The 17,983-nt window shown below is 38.5% G+C and overlaps 1 protein-coding gene across 1 annotated transcript in view; it reads right to left on the bottom strand.

Moving 5' to 3' along the window:
- Positions 1-17,983, bottom strand: part of LOC311081638 (NLR family CARD domain-containing protein 3-like) — a gene marked incomplete at its 5' end in the record, with an annotated part of 124,778 nt that overhangs the window by 19,155 nt on the left and 87,640 nt on the right. Inside the window, 3 exons of the mRNA XM_084112228.1 lie at positions 889-1,062; positions 1,443-1,616; positions 2,621-4,424. Coding sequence (XP_083968354.1) covers positions 889-1,062; positions 1,443-1,616; positions 2,621-4,424 — 2,152 coding nt within the window. The remainder of the gene's footprint in view (positions 1-888; positions 1,063-1,442; positions 1,617-2,620; positions 4,425-17,983) is intronic.

The raw sequence follows: 17,983 nt of genomic DNA, 5'->3' as shown, positions 1-17,983 counted from the left end.
AGGGAATTTTGCCAAGATATTTTCAGAGATAAGAGAAAAAATGTTATAGAATAATAATTTAATGGAAAAAAAAATTTGACAAAAAAACTGACATTCAGACTATTTTCGAATTTACTGAAAACGGCCCAGCGCGACATCCGACGGGTTTTCCCAGATCGCATCACATATGATCTTGTTATTTCAACCAATAAATACCTCAGCGGTTACATGCAGTGTAGGTCTTAAAAAGCTGTCTTAACTTATGGTAGCAAAAATACAGGTACATCTCTACAGCAACGGATTTTGGGTTCAAGTCAGGTCAAATGATCTCCGGTACAGGTACATCTCATTAGTTTAAAGTCTGTGCAGACCTCTTGTCACTGTATACATATGGTAAAATATCACATTGCTGAATATGTTGTCTCTCGTTCTGGCATTCCATTGAGAACAGATGTCAAATTCTGTGAGAAAATCATTTGTTGTGATAACTTTATTATAGCCAGTGCGAAACTAGAAACTAGAACAAATTCCAGTTCTTTTACTTTTGTAACTCTCTTTTGCTGTCTCATAGTTTGGAGTTTCAAGAGTTCACACTTAAATATAATCTGATAAGTAGAGTAAAGGTTATGCATATTTGGCCTGCTGTCCGAGGAGAGGGGTCCAAGCTCGGAATTTGGTCTGAACCCAGAGTACTCTCCCCCCCATTCCAGACTGGGAGAGGAATAGTTAGGAGTGAGGAGATGGTGTGGTGGTGGTGGGGTGCTAGAAAACTGTCAACTGTACATTGCTCAACGGTGCAAGAACATGGTGGAAATAGAAAGAGCGCAAACACAAATACGCACTGGAGCGTTTGCTAAATACATTTTGCCAAATCAGGTGGATTTGCATTTTTTTATTATTATTATTTACCTCATTATCTCCAGCTGACAGTTTGGACTCTTCAGTCCATCAGAAAGAAGCTTCACTCCAGAATCCTGCAGGTCATTGTTACTCAGGTCCAGCTCTCTCAGAAAGGAGTTTGATGATTGTAAAACTGAAGACAAACTCTCACAACACTGAGCAGTGAGATTACATGTGAGAAATCTGAAGAAGGAAAATACAATGTAACTGCATACAGAATAAATCTTTGCAGGGCAATTTTTAATAATTAACTTATTGCAAAAAATAAAGTATTTGAACTCAAACCTCAGTATCTCCAGCTTACAGTCTGGACTATTCAGTCCATCAGAAAGAAGCTTCACTCCAGAATCCTGCAGGTCATTGTTACTCAGGTCCAGCTCTCTCAGAAAGGAGTTTGATGATTGTAAAACTGAAGACAAACTCTCACAACACTGAGCATTGAGATTACATGCAGGAAATCTTAAAAAGGAAAACACAATGTAACTGCATACAGAATAAATCTTTGCAGTGGGATTTTTTTAATAATTAACTTATTGCAAAAAATAAAGTATTTTAACTCAAACCTCAGTGTCTCCAGCTTACAGTTTGGACTCTTCAGTCCATCAGAAAGAAGCTTCACTCCAGAATCCTGCAGGTCATTGTTACTCAGGTCCAGCTCTCTCAGAAAGGAGTTTGATGATTGTAAAACTGAAGACAAACTCTCACAACACTGAGCTTTGAGATTACATGTAGGAAATCTGAATAAGGAGAACACAATTTAACTGCATACATAATAAATCTTTGCAGTGTGATTTTTAATAATTAACTTATTGCAAAAAATAAAGTATTTTAACTCAAACCTCAGTGTCTCCAGCTGACAGTTTGGACTATTCAGTCCATCAGAAAGAAGCTTCACTCCAGAATCCTGCAGGTCATTGTTACTCAGGTCCAGCTCTCTCAGAAAGGAGTTTGATGATTGTAAAACTGAAGACAAATGTTCACAGGACTGAACAGTGAGATTACATTTCTGTAACCTGTGTAGAGCACAAAACAAATAGCGTTTATAATCTGGAGCTTGAAAAACCTTTAACTGTAGTGATGTAAGCAAAGCTAAAACAATGTTCTCTTCATAAAACATCAAAACAGTATTTATCTTGTTGTATTACAAATGTATTAAATGTTTAATTTAGGTTCCAATACAATAGTATATAAACCGAGAAAGTTCTGTACACTGTGTTTTACATTTTGAGGCATAGATGATGAGATTCAAAAGTCAAGCAACCCAGGTGTCTGACATTAACCTTTTGTCTGTATGCACCCCTGAACAGTGTCATTGTCCCAAGTTAAGCTATGATAATGTGAAGGTATGGGTGATACTGTCAGGCTGATTGGATTATCATCTATGCATTTAAATGACACTGTTATGCTGATGAGATCAGGAAATTGGCTGACTCCTGTACTTCATTTACATGCCACCTCTATGTAAATCCCTCCCCCTTGAAAGGTATAAACTACAATGTACACTGCCATTAGTTTAGACTTGATGACTGCAGCTACGACAGCTCGTGTTCTCAATAAAGAATCCTGCTGAAGAAATAACCAAGTCTCCTGGTCTTCGCTTCTGAGTTTCCAACAATATCATCACACACATTACATTTATTCATTTTTCTGAACAGTCTAGGCCAGCAAGTCACCCATTTAAAATGAAGGTAATTACAAAAAACTAACAGTGTTTATAAATGAATGTAAAGGAGACGCTTACAGTGCTCTTCTGGTGTTTTTGATCACTGGGAGCAGTCTCACCAGTGCTTCATCAGATCTTCTGTATTTATGCATTTCAAACTTCTCTTGAGTATCTTCTGACATCAGAAGCACAAACGCCAGACCAGACCATTGAGCAGAGGACAGATTCTGTGCTGAAAGTTTTCCTGAGCTCAGATTCTTTTGGATTTCCTCCACAAAGTTATCTTTCAGTTCACTCAGACAGTGGAAGAGATTAATGGTTCTTTCCACTGATTTCTGTGTCTCTATTGTCTCTTTGATATAGTCAACAGTGTCTTTAACATTCTGTGTTTTCAGTTTCAGTTTTGGCAGTAGTTCCTTCAGGTCACTCTGATTAGACTCGAGTGAGAGACCCAGAAGGAACCTAAGGAAAAGGTCCAGGTGTCCGTTCTCGCTTTGTAAAGCCTTGTTGACTGCAGCCTTATGAAGCTGAAACAGTGGCTTTTTGGACAGTCTCCATGTCAGATTTTTTGTCCTGGATTCAAGAAATGGGTTTGTTCTCTTGTCTTTGCCCATCATAAACACATAAAGAGCAGCAAGGAATTCCTGTACGCTGAGATGTACGAAGCTGTAAACGTTTCTTGCTGAAACCTTTTCCTCTTGAAACATTTGCGTGCATAACCCAGAGAATACCGACCCTTTTCTGACATCTAGTCCACATTCCTCAAGATCTTCTTTGTAGAAAATCAGGTTTCCTTTCTTCAGCTGTTTAAAGGCCAGTTTCCCAAGCTTCAGAATAATCTGATCAAAAGACACTGCTTTGGCTTTAAGTTCAGGGTCATCACAGTATTTTTTTTCCATCTGTTGCTTCTGAGAAATTAAGAAGTTTGTGTACATCCCTGTGAGAGTTGTGGGAGTTTTGTCATTGTTCTCTCGAGCCAGTAGAGGCTGAAGAACAATAAGAGAGATCCAGCAGAAGACAGGGATGTGGCACATGATGTGCAGACTCCTGGATTTCTTGATGTGACTGATGAGGTTTCCAGCAACCTCAGGACTGCTGTTATTTTTGAAGTATTGCTCTTTCTGCTCATCGTTAAATCCTCGCACCTCTGTCACTTGATCAATGTAGTCACGGGGTATCAGACTGGCTGCTGCTGGTCTGGATGTGATCCAGATGAGCGCAGAGGGAACCAGGTGTCTCTTGATAAGGTTTATTATTATCTTACTCACTGTTGTTTTTTCATTTACATTTGTAAATGTGTCATCTTCTTTAAAGTTCAAAGTAAAGCGACATTCATCCAGCCCATCAAAGATGAACATAACTTTACCATCACCTTTAGGAAAAGAGGGCAATTCTTCAGGACTACTAAAGAAGTATTTGTTGAGCAGTCTCATGAGACTGCACTCTCCTTTTATCAAATTCAATCTACGGAATGGAAGTGGAAATATGAAGACTATATCCTGATTCTCTGTTCCTACAGCCCAGTCAAAGATGAATTTATTGACAGAGACAGTTTTTCCCACTCCTGCGATCCCCATTGTCAGCACTTTTCTGTTTCGTTGACCTGTGTCACACTGGACTTTAAACATGTCATTACACACGATTGGCTTCTCCTTGGCAGTTGGTCGGTTGTGATTTGATTCGATCTGTATCACCTCATGGTCGTTCACTCTTCCTCCAGTCTCATTCTCCACCACATATAAATCAGTGTAGATATCATTCAGGTATTTCCGATGACCCGCCTCTGAATTACCAATCAATATCTGCTCGTAGTCTTGTTTTAATTTGCCCTTCAGTGTGAGGCTGGTCTCTGTGTAATCAGGAAGAGTAGCTTTTCTATCGTCTGCAGTTAATCCTTTAAGAAATATGGGAAAAGACTAAGTGATCGTGTTTTTCATTAATTCATGCTTGTAATATATTCAAATTATTCACATTCTTACTGCATTAGTGTTTACATGCACATCTTACACTGATTATGTTGAAGTTGACAACATATATGGTGATGGAAATGCCTTGACTAATGCTGACGTGAATGCAATTGGTTTTAATAAAAAAATAAAATAAAAAAAATCAAATTCCTTCCAGAGCATTTATTGGATTGTCACTATTGGACTCATCAACTTAGTTCACTTAAAAATGAAAATTCTGTCATCATTTACTCACCCTCAAGTTGTTTCAAACCTGTATGAACATATTTTTTTCCTACTATGGAAGTCAATGGAACCCATCAACTTTTTTGTTACTGACATTCTTCAAAATATCTTCAACTTCATAACTTACCTCACAACTTGAGGGTGAGTAAATGACAGAATTTTCATTTTTAAGTAAACTATTCCTTTAAGGCCATGCTGACCAAATAGTTAAAAGCTTTTTGATCAAACCATTGACATCTAGCACACCAAACAAGACATGAGACTCTATTAGGGTTAGGTTGGGGTTATTGCAATGACTCTGCGTATGTGGAAGTTGCTTGTAGAAGTTTTAATTCAGGGTTTAAGACAATTATAAACTATTTAACCGTTCATAAAATCATGACCTTGGCCCTGTAATTGTTGCTTGCTGTTATATTTTATTATTTCCATGTACAGACAGGGATTATTTACCCCTGATCTCTTCTGAATGAGCTCCACCAGCTGACGATGTCTTCATATTGCCTTCAGCCTGACCTGTGTGTGTGTGTGAGAGAGGATCACTCACTGGGAAACATATGTCACACAAACACATCAGCAGAGCAAAGAGCAAAGTTCAATTCAAACCATCACAGTGGTAAACAGTCAATCACATTAGAGTCACTGTGAATTAAACGTTACCTTGCTTGTGATTGTTCTCCAGCTGCTCAGCCAGAAGATTCTGGTTCATCTTCCTCAGGATCTCTACTGTGATCTTCACAGCTTCTGCTGGCCTAAAATGTCCTACTATCTTATCCACTGTATCTAAGATGTCTGCTTTCTCCATTTCAGACTTTGTTATACACTCATGATCATTCTTTAAGTGCCACTTAAACTTCTTTTGTTCAACTTCTTCCAGTTCACTCAGTGATTTCTCAAGCAGATCTTCAACTTTAACAGATACCATTGTCCTTCACAGATTCACAGCTGCAGGATAAAAAGAAAAAGATCTTAATTAGTTTCACTCTTAACATGTGGACCTAAGCTCTCACATTTTATTTTGATTATGAAATGAATCTGTGATCAGATCAGGACTCTCATCCAAACTAATCTGTTAAAGGGGTCCTATAATGCTCCTTGCATGGTATCTATCTGAAACATGATAGTAATGAGTACCCTAGCAACAGCATAGCAACACCCTACTTCCACCCCGAGTACTCTAGCAACTGCATATCAACACCCTAAAACCTCTGTATCTATCTATCTTGTCTGTTTTTCTGATAGACTGAAATTCCTTAAAATTTTTTATTGATGTTTATGTTTTATTTGATGTGACAGATACTTACTTTTGTTTTGTATTCGTTTTATTTTTGGCATTAAAATGTGTTCGAATGTTCACCGGTTCCCGCCTTCTTCTTCCCACATTTAACCTCGTTACATGCCCCTTTTTGAGTGGAACCAAAAATGTGCTGTTTTTGTGTCTCTTTAAATGAAAATTAGCTGTTGCTCCCAACCCCCCTTTCCAGAAGTGTTTCCTCGGATACTCTGCCAGCAATAAATAAAACATCAGCTTGTTTTACTGATATACCAGAACTTTCTCTGAAAACTAATAGAATCAGTTTTTTTAAAAGGACTTGTGACATAAGAGTGAAACTATGTGGAGAATCACTGTCTGTCATCAAAAGACCACAAACAACCTTTAATATTTTAAAGTTAATTAATACACACATCTTTGCTGAAATGTAGTGCTGTTGTTGTTAACAAGCCATGGTTCATTTGCTCTGCCCTTAGGATTGCAAGTGTCCTGGGACAGGTGAGGGCGTGAGTGGGAAACCCAGTGCTGAAACTTGGCCCTAGTTTATCCTCATGGATGAGGTGTTGGGACAGAGGCATTGCACCAACCCCCCTGTCGTCATTGCCTCAATCCCTGAGGACACACCAGGGCCGAGTTCAGCAGTGGGTGCCCACGGTGAGGAGGAGCCAGAGGCAGCAGCACCTGCAGCAGCACCAGCACTAGCACCACCAGCAGCAGGAACCACACCAGCAGGAGCACCAGCACGAAGGCGGCGAGACAGAGGATGAGTTTTTGGACTTCATCAAAGAAGACTAGAGAAGAAACTAGAGACGGAGGCAGAGGCGAGGAGAGCACAGAAAAGAAGGGAGAGGATGGACAGGCTGTTTTCTCTTCTTGAGAGAATTATTGAAAAATATATATTAACTTTTTTTCACTTTTATTTTTTAAAAGGAAAGAAATTCTGTACATTATTTTTATGCAACTTTAAATGTGTAAATAAAAGAGAATGAATTGTTCTGGACATAATTTCTACATGAAACAAATTCTTCTATACCTTTTTTTTTTTTTCAAATAAAATTGGTAAATGAAAATCATTTGCTCTATAGGCTACATTAAAGTACTTTTACCAACTATTTACAACATACGTTAAACATAACAAAATCCACATAAACATTTAAATTTACAGTACATAAAATAAGAAAAAAACTATGTAGACTTTTAATGAGCATAACAGTGAGGCAACCCTGGTGGTGCTGCTGGACCGGGATGGGTTGCCCCTGGTAAGGCCTTCTGCTGGTGGGACATCATCTGGGATGGTCTCCAGAGTGTTTAAGTGCATATTTCCACTATCCACTAAGTTGTCTACCAACAGGTTTGCAGGGCTGATTCAATCGATGGCTTTCTGAAAAAAGTACTTTTAAAAACTACTGCATTGGGGAAAAACTACAAAACCTTAGTTAAGCAAAATTATCTTGCATACTCTAATGTACTTAAAGTATCAAGAGTAAAACAATGGGTATGTATTCTGCAGGGGGAAAAAACTCCTTGTCATGGTTTTTATGATGGTTTTGCATTTATATTAGGGTACTACTGCATTACTGCGTATGTTGCATTTTACTTCTGTATATTTTCAAGGTTGTTACATTTAAACTACAGTATATACTTTTGTGTAGTTTAATGTAAAAACATATTGTGATGTGAGGGAAAAAAAGTACTTCAGTAGGTTACTTCACATTTGTACGTGAATAGTTAATGAAGTATGCAGTTCCGAAAATGAAAGTAACAAAATGTAGGCCTATTGTCACAATATTAACAAATTGTTGCTAACTACAGCTGCGTCCCATATCAAAGGGCACATCTGAAGCGCTCGGACCGGTCTAGCCTATGGTGGATTGATCTTGTCGCCTGGCAACAATGACAGCTGCCGATGACGAGCGGGAGAAATACTGGACTTTTTTATATTCAATTGGGTTTTATATTCAAACAGGGCTAAACCGAAAATACATAACCTGGCAGCGCCAGGGCTGAAACATCCTCAACATGTCCTCCAGTAAAATATAAAACATAAAAATGACAATAGCCAATTCTGGCTCCATAACTGTTTACTCAATTATATCAAATTAATTATCAGGATGGCAGCTGTCTTCTTGCACCGTTGCTTGGCGCCAGGAGCGGTGATCGGGAACACCTGGTTGCACAATTAGGAAATCCTTCGAAGGCTACATGGTGCGTCCTTCTAAGGATGCAGCCTTCACATTGGGACACAGCTGTAGTGTTTTTTTATTAATTTGGTGCTATTGTGCCCAGCTGAGTAAACAACACTTGGGTTTACTATATATATGTGTCGTATGAAGGCACTTTCTGCTGCTTGCAAATTGAATCTTTAGAGGAGACAGTGGATTGACAATTGTTTTTGCCCCCATTTTTCATGAGCTGAACTCAAAGATCTATGCCTATTTCTCTCAAATATTGTTCACAAATCTGTCTTAGTGAGCACTTCTCCTTTGCCGAGATAATCCATCCACCTCACAGGTGTGGCATATCAAGATGCTGATTAGACAGCATGATTATTGCACAGGTGTGCCTTAGGCTGGCCATAAAAGGACACTCTAAAATGTGCAGTTTTATCACACAGCAAAATGCCACAGATGTTGCAAGTTTTGAGAGAGCATGCAATTGGCATGCTGACTGCAGGAATGTCCACCAGAGCTGTTGCCCATGAATTGAATGTTCATTTCTCTACCATAAGCCGTTTCCAAAGGCGTTTCAGAGAATTTGGCAGTAAATCAAACCGGCCTCACAAGCGCAGACCACCTGTAGCCCAGGACCTCCACATCCAGTATCTTCACCTCCAAGATCGTCTAAGACCAGCCACCCGGACAGCTGCTGCAACAATCGGTTTGCATAACCAAAGAATTTCTTCACAAACTGTCAGAAACCGTCTCAGGGAAGCTCATCTGCATGCTCGTCATCCTCATCGGGGTCTCGACCTGACTGCAGTTCGTCATCGTAACCGACTTGAGTGGGCAAATGCTCACATTCGATGGCGTCTGCCGTCTGGCACTTTGGAGAGGTGTTCTCTTCACAGATGAATCCCGGTTTTCACTGTACAGTAGTGATGGTAGGTCCGGATCATTTTACTGACTCTCTTGTTCGATCTTGTTCATCAAAATGAATGAATCTTTTTTCAAGTCATTTAGTTCATTTAAGGGGCTTTAAATGTTATACTTTTAACAGGCAAATTCTCCGAACACATCCACCTACGCAATCTTGATCTTATTCTGAATTAAGAAATCATTATAATGCAGTCAAATTTTTTTTTACAGGGAACATAAATAATTACTTTACCTTCTGAGTCTTTCGTTCATTTGTCACGTGACAGACTCAATGAACGGATCGTTCATGAACGACTCATCACTACTGTACAGGGCAGATGGCAGACAGCGTGTGTAGCGTCATGTGGGTGAGCGGTTTGCTGATGTCAGTGTTGTGGATCGAGTGGCCCATGGTGGCGGTGGGGTTATGGTATGGGCAGGCGTATGTTATGGACAACGATTATTGATGGCATTTTGAATGCACAGAGTGACAAGATCCAGTAACAAGATCCTGAGGCCCATTGTTGTGCCATTCATCCACGACCATCCCCTCATGTTGCCCCATGTTGCAAGGATCTGTACACAATTCCTGGAAGCTGAAAACATCCCAGTTCTTGCATGGCCAGCATACTTACCGGACATGTCACCCATTAAGCATGTTTGGGATGCTCTGGATCGGCGTATACGACAGTGTGTTCCAGGTACTGCCAATATCCAGCAACTTCGCACAACCGTTGAAGAGGAGTGGATCAACTTTCCATAGGCAACAATCAACAACCTGATCAACTCGATGCGAAGAAGATGTATTGCACTGCGTGAGGCAATTGGTGGTCACACCTGATACTGACTGGTTTTCGGAGCCCCCCGGACACCCCCAATACAGTAAATCTGCACATTTTAGAGTGGCCTTTTATTGTGCACAGCCTAAGGCACACCTGTGCAATAATCATGCTGTCTAATCAGCATTTTGATATGCCACATCTGTGAGGTGGATGGATTATCTCGGCAAAGGAGAAGTGCTCACTAACACAGATTTAGACAGATTTGTGAACAATATTTTAGAGAAATAGACCTTTTGTGTACATAGAAAACGTCTTAGATCGTTGAGTTCAGCTCATGAAAAATGGGGGCAAAAACAAAAGTGTTGCGTTTATAATTTTGTTCAGTGTACATCGTAATCGGCTAAAACGCATGCGCAGGTTACTTTACTTCCTGAACAAGTGTGCACCTGAGTCAGTGATGCCTTTACATTCACACGAATTGCGGCACAGTTCGAGTGAAACCGAGCTCATACCACCTCCTTCAGGTAGTGTCGGGTTCGGTACCCCGGTGCACACCCGGTTCCACATGACATCTTTCACATCAGCAACTTTTCTTGCAAACCGTGCACTGTTCCGACCTAAACTGCCAGTGTAAAAATGCCCTAAGTCATCTATCAGCTTGAGAGTTTGACTGAGAAAGTCAGGGAAGAGCAGAAGCAGGAGACAAAGTGATAAGTTTATTCTTATTCAAGAGTTTATTGAATAATCTTAGTTGTGTATGTTTTAAAACTGTGACTTCATCTGGATGCTACACTTTGCCTGACCAGTACAATTCCAACAAGTGTGATTATATCAAGGGAAAAACAATGGAAAATTCTTGATTTACAACATTGTCCTGTGACGCTAAAAACCTTGAAATGGAGACACTCTCACCTCTAACTCATGAAGACAAAGATCCCTTCAAACCCAACAATCATAAGAACAACAATGCATTGCAAGAGCATTGCAATTCAACTTTCATGATCATGATCAAACTGTAACTGTAACTCCTGAAACTGTAACTAATAAAGGGGCTTTCAAATGATTCCACATTGGCCCCAACACTGATCCAAACCATGTGTCCCACTCAGAGACATGATCTGTATTAAGTTTAGTTACATGTTCATGCAGAACTCTAGCTAAATTGTTCACTGCTTTTCCAGTGTTGTCTGGGATATATGAACAACACTCAAAATATCAATATATTCGTAACAAAATATCGTAACAAATATCGTAACAAAATATCAAGAGCCATTCAATTTTGTAAAACAACCTTCCTCATTACATGCACTTCCACTGAAATGTCAGCAATAGTGTTTTTGCTAAGGCCACAAACGCCTCATGTTGTTATGATGGTGCAAGGAGATGAACCCAAATGCAGACTGTATGCAAGTGAATTTACGTTTATTACAGAAAAACAGGGAAAACAAAACCCACGAGGGGGCAAAACAAGACAGGATCAACTATATTAGACTAACAAGACTAGACTAAGACTCAGACAGAAAACTGAACAATAAACTAATAGCTAAGACAGGATCAAACTCTTCACAAGACTTTCAACAGGTTACTCACGGTTGGTTTCACATAATGAATGACAATGAACCAGCACAGGACAGCAAACACAAGAGGATTAAATAGGGAGAAACTAATGAGGGAAACAGGTGACAAGGGTAAAGCAATGATGACTAAACGAGGATAACAAGGGGGGCGGGGCAAGGAACGAGACAACACAAGCACATGGCCAGCAAAAGGCCATGTGTGTGAACATAAAACATGGGTCTGTCATGATTCTGCCACAAGACAAGAGAAAATCAAGAACAAGATGGCAGAATCATGACACATGTAGTGTCTGTACCTTCATTCTGTAAATTGATCATATTTTCAGTTTCAGAGATTCAATTCTTGGTCTGTGTTATGATTAAATGATGTTTTACACAATCCTATCCTCTGACATTACTCACATTGCCAGTAATAGATAAACCAAATAACATCTGCCTTAAAATCCCTTACAAAAGAATAGATGAGATTTGTTACCACAAACAAAGTTTGTGTCATTAGAACAACGAGTGTATTGATTTCTCATTGTTAGAAGAGTTTTTTGTCACATCTGGAAATTTCACACATCTGGCTTAGACTTGCTCACTACATTCTTCCTTTCAAGGCACCAGGAACACTTATTCCCTACAGATGCACATTACGAGCAAACTGATATCTATAATCAGTACTGTTGTATGCAGTCAAATGCCATGAACTATCATTTAAATGAGAATAATTTCTGTAGTGACATACACTGCTCATGAACAGCAGTTTGTTGTCCCAGGAATAATCAACCACATTAAAGACACATCTGTAAGGATTTGATTTGGTCAGTGGTTCAAAATTGAAATTGTGCATTTAGCTCAAGTTTCACCCTGTAATTTAGTACAACTGGAATTTCCAAAAGTCATTGTGAAAATCTACTCAGCTCTATATTTCTTAGCGCCCCGACGAAACTAACAAATTCACAAAATTAACGAAATGCATGGTTGATATAAAAATTTGGATGACTAGCCATTCCCTACTACTTAATTCTGAAAAAAAACAGAGTTTCTAATTATTGGGCGAAAAAATACGTAATAACCTAGAATACTGTCTAACACTTGATGGCTGCTCTGTCAAGTCTTCGTCGTCGGTTAGGAACCTGGGTGTGCTCTTTGATACCAATCTTTCACTTGGAAGCCACGTTTCTAGCATCTGTAAAAACGCATCTTACATCTTAAAAATATGTCGAAATTACGACATATGCTTTCAATGAAAAATGTGGAACATTTAGTTCATGACCTGAAGGCTAGATTATTGTAATGCTTTACTGGGTTGTTGCCCTGCATGCTTAATAAAGTCCAGTTCATCCAAAACGCGAAACTAGAGTTTTTATTAGAACCAGTAAATGACACGGTTGTTAGATCCACTGTCTCTCTCTCGTCTTGTGTGTTTGTGTGTGTAGTGTTCGTACTGAGTGTTTCGTGTGGGCGTTACCGCTGATTACCTGATTCCCTCATTCCATCAGCCAGCCTATTTAATGCCTTGTCTTTCAAGACGAATGTTTGTCAGATTGTTGTTGAAGCTTCCTGGTGTCACTGCCTGTTCCCTGTTCTCCTCGTGTGTTCCCGTTCTCTGAACTCTGATTTTCTTCGTTCACCATCTCACCACTCGGATACTTCCTACCCCGGAGATTGCCCATCTCAATCCCTGCATCACCGCTCTGCTGCTGTCTGCTGTCGGCAATCTGCTGTGATACAGCCTGAGTCAACCATTGTTCTAATTAAAGAGCCTTTTACTTGCAATTACTTCCGCCGTTACGTGACAGTAAATATGACCATGTTAGCCTGGTTCAGTCAACACTGCATTGGCTCCCTATTAAACATTGTATACATTTTTAAATATTGCTGATTACTTACAAGGTACTAAATGGTTTAGATCCGCAGTACTTGAGCTCTTATCCCTCTGTGGTCAACATACGCTCCAGCGCGTTTTGCTGGATTTTCTTCACATAGCAGCAAAATAGACTTAAAATACTCATTTATGTCATTTATGGTCATACAAACATAAGAAATATATAATATTAAAAAATAAACTGTTAAATGTCTACTTTTTTGTGTGTCCACTTACAAAAACTAAACAGGGTGTGCTTTCTGCCTCTCCATCTCCGTTAACTTTTTTTTCTGGAGCACGTCTCTAAACTTAAAACTCAACGAATACTAGTCACACAGACATGAGCAATTTATCTTTATGAACATTTAATTCTCTGCTTTTAAATTATCTAATTCAGAACGAAAACAAGTAATCTCTGTTTATGTAATCTGTATGAAAAGAGAGAGATGTCAGTTGTTCTCATGGCAACTCATCTGCTAATGTGAACACGCCTGCGGAGAGCGTAGAAACACTATTGAAACGCAAATGATCTGAGGCGATCCATGCAAACCTGTCAACGGCCATTCATGCACTTTACGTCGTCTTGCAACGCTGTGAGGAATAATAATAGTGTAATATTAATATAATCCTGGAAAATTTGACCTCAGAAGTGCTGGTTTCAGTTTCACTTCGAGGAGCAACGGATCTAGCTGAGGATTTTACGTCCTTCGGATGAGACGTAAAACCGAGGTCCTGACTCTCTGTGGTCATTAAAAATCCTAGGATGTCTTTCGAAAGAGTAGGGGTGTAACCCCGGCATCCTGGCCAAATTTGCCCAGTGGCCTCTGTCCATCATGCCCTCCTAATCATCCCCACATACTGATTGGCTTCATCACTCTGTCTCCTCTCCACCAGTAAGCTGGTGTGTGGTGGGCGTTCTGGCGCAATATGGCTGCCGTCGCATCATCCAAGTGGATGCTGCACATTGGTGGTGGTTGAGGAGATTCCCCCTTCTATGTAAAGCGCTTTGAGTGCCTAGAAAAGCGCTATATAAATGTAATGAATTATTATTAATTATTATTATTATTGTGAATAGTAAGTTCTTTATTCTTAAGGACTTTGTTCTAATCGCAATATGGAATTGTGTCTATAAACCACAAAAAGACTGTTTAAATATGAATCGTGTGTCTATGTGTGAATGAACAGCACAGATGTGCACTGTTATTTACTACAGGCACTTGCATTAGTAAACATGCTATTTTACATGAACGAACACATCTACTAGTTTAGCTTTTCCCAAACTATATTGCTATACTGAGATGAGTGAAAATAGACTGAAACATGCTGAAATAAAATGTCTTTGTATAAGCAACGTATTAAACTGCTAATTAACATTTAAATGCCATATATTAATATATCATAAAAACAATGTTACAGATGGAATATGAATGTTTAGACACGATTTTGTTGACCAGTTTTGTATAGATTATAAAGTTTTTACTGTAAAATAGACTACTGCTACATCAGTGAAGCTTTTGTTTGCCAATTTCTACTCATGTTAAATATATAGTATGGGGTATTTTGTCAAAAATAAAGTGGGTATATTGAATGATCAACTAAGATGTTATTATAGTGTTTGTTCCAATATAATTTCAAACTAATGAAACCTTAACTTTGAAATACATACAATAAACTTTATGCTTTTTACAAAGAAAGATTACATTTACAAAGAAAGATTACATACAAATATTGTAATTGTTGTTGATTTACATGTGAAAACCTTTTAAAATAGCAGAAAATATTAACAAGGTAGATGTAAACAAAATCCTAATAGGTCAACATAAGCCTTCTCATTACATCGTTAGTGACACATTTGGGGAGAGGAAAAATATGAAATATTACTCGAAATTTCTAAATACTAGAAATGTCATTGTCTTCTCGGGTGTGAATCACATCATTATTCATGCCCCCACACATATTGCCTTTCTAAACAAAAAGTGTCTTACAAAGTTTAAATCAATGTATTGTTTTATGTGAATGAGTAGGGAGGATGATTTTAACATCATCTAAGCAAAAACTGTAGGCGAAAACATTCATTAATCACAAGTCTTGTGGACACATGTTTAGTATTTTGTGGCCTTATTTCAGAAACTTAAATTTTTAGTTTTTTCAATAACCATGCATAAACATTATTCCCTCAAAAATACAAACATGTACATTCATGTTGCTCACATATTATGGTAGCCCTGTTTGTGCTAAATAGAGTGTAATTATACCTTTGCCATTAATATGTTTATAAGCAACTGACAAAAGCACAAATGTTAGGACATGTCAAAACACGTTGGACCCCTAAGGGTTAACGTATTATAGTCCTTCACGTCTATTGCAATCTCAAAATATATTTTTATCATTAATCATTTTGGCCACGGCAATCATCTAGTGAAAAATCTGATATCGGGACAGTCCCAATCTAAATGAGAAATAAATGTTCTGAGATGAATGAGGCTATTTATGAAGAGAGATACAGAGACAAATGAGGCTTCAGAAAGCTGTGTTGTTTAAATCTGCAATGCAAATACTTGCTTTGAGTTTCGTGGAGTTCTGTATAAACAATGTATCAGTGCTGTATATTAAGTCTAGATCAATGTTAATCCATACATGACACTTCTAAATCTATATCTATAAGTATTTTATAAAGTAGTATTTACTAACCATGAATAATGACGATTGGTGTTCCTTGTTCCTCCACTGAACTTGAACCGTCATGAGCAGAACTTACTTTGAAACTCCTTTAAATTAGCATTTTCATAAAGGACTGTGGAGGGGGAGGTTTCTTCAGAACTTAAACCTGTTAAAACAGAACTTTTTCAGAAAACTAGTAGAACCAGTTTCAAAAGGAGTTGTGACATGTTGTGAGTTAAGCACACCTGGACTTTTGGCTTCTAAGCCTTTTCCTGTATTTTATTTTAAAACTTGCTCTGTGGACTGATTTCAAAGCCCTCAGAGACTCTAGGTTGTAGCCGTGATCTTCCTGAAAGCAGTCACATTTTGCACATATAACAGTTGAAGCTGCATAACTATGATCATTATTAATATCCACTGTTACAGCAGTGTCAGCTTGACAGATGTCTATGGGCCTCATTCACCAATATCTTCCAAAGAATTTTCTTAACTTTGTACTTAATAAACTTCCTAAGAAAAGTCTACGTCGGATTCATGACATGCTCTTAAACAACAGAATTGTTCGCACCTGTGTTCTTAGGATTGATGAATCCCACGTCTTTGTAATTGAAAGCGTGTGCCAGTTGTTCCTAATTAGCATAAGAAAACGCCCGCAAATTCCCATATAAGGACATGACACTTCAGGGCCGTGTGCAAGAAAAGTTGGAGGATGTCCAAAAGATGCACAGACGGTGATGGTCCACCGATCACCAAACGAAAAAACAACTTCAGTAATTCTGAAATAGAAATTCTACTGCAACAGGTAAATGCCAAACGAGGCATAATATTTAGTAGTTTTTCCAGTGGTTTTAAAGCCACCAACAGAACAGAAGCATGAAAGGCGATCTCTGTGAACTGAGCTCAATTGAAGATGTAAAAAAGAAATGGCTTGACAACCATCTGGGGTCAGCACGTTTTGCTGGATCTTCTTCACATAGTAGCACAATAGACTTGGTCATACAGAAAAAAGAATCTGTGAGATGTCTACTTTTGTATGTGTCCACTTACAATCAAAACAAAACATTGTGCTTTTGTAAAATAAAGAAAATATACAGGGTGTGCTTTCTGCCTCTCCGTCTCGGTGAACTTTTTTTTTCTTGAGCACATCTATATACTGAAACAAAACTCAACGAATACTTATCACACATGCATGAGCAATACATCTTTATAAACATTTAAGTGTGTACTTTTAACTGATCTGATTCAAAACGAAAACAAATATTCTCTGTTTAAGTCATTTGTATGAAACCAATAAGATGTCCAGTTTCTCAAGCGCTTGGTCATTAGTTTTAATGTGACCACGCCCACACGCGCAAAAGAGATTGACATGCAAATCGTCCATGTGAAGGAACCCGACGCCCTTATTACCTCAAAAACAAAGCACCAAACCTCATCATTCCTCTGCTTTTCGTCAAGTTTGGAAGACTTACATTGTGAGCTTACATTGGATTTACCTCAGAAGAAGAACACGATTTGAAGACAAGAAAGATTTTAAGGTAAGATATGTATTCTGAATGATATTAGTTAGAGTTTTATTGTTGCATAAACTACACATTGCAGTTGAACTGTTGCTAGACTAAAATGTATGAAATCGATGGAAACATGATGAAATATGAACTATAGACAGGAAGGCTACCTTTCAATGCAAAATTTATATACATGTACGACACAAGGATATTTTTATGTTCGATAATAAAACACAGCATGATATAAAAGTAGGCTAGTATGAGTGTTTACTCTAATATGGTGAATATTATAATGTTTAGAACCGTGTTTACTGTTAAATACTGTGTTTGTGGATATTAGCTCAATCGTAGATATGTATAATACGGTAACAATGTTTCATAGTTTGGAGCGGCTCGATCGCTTCAGTAAATGTTCTCTGCATGTTCTCTGAGAGTTTGTCACTCGTGCTGTGCGTTTGAAACGCAAAACGCACCAAACATTAGGCTTCATGTTTTTATTTACTCCAATCTCATTTCATATTGTCATAA

The sequence above is a fragment of the Abramis brama genome (genome assembly GCF_963993115.1).
Source record: "Abramis brama genome assembly, chromosome: 4".
NCBI classification, from domain to species: Eukaryota; Metazoa; Chordata; class Actinopteri; order Cypriniformes; family Leuciscidae; genus Abramis; species Abramis brama.
This window is presented reverse-complemented; position numbering and strand designations above follow the sequence as displayed.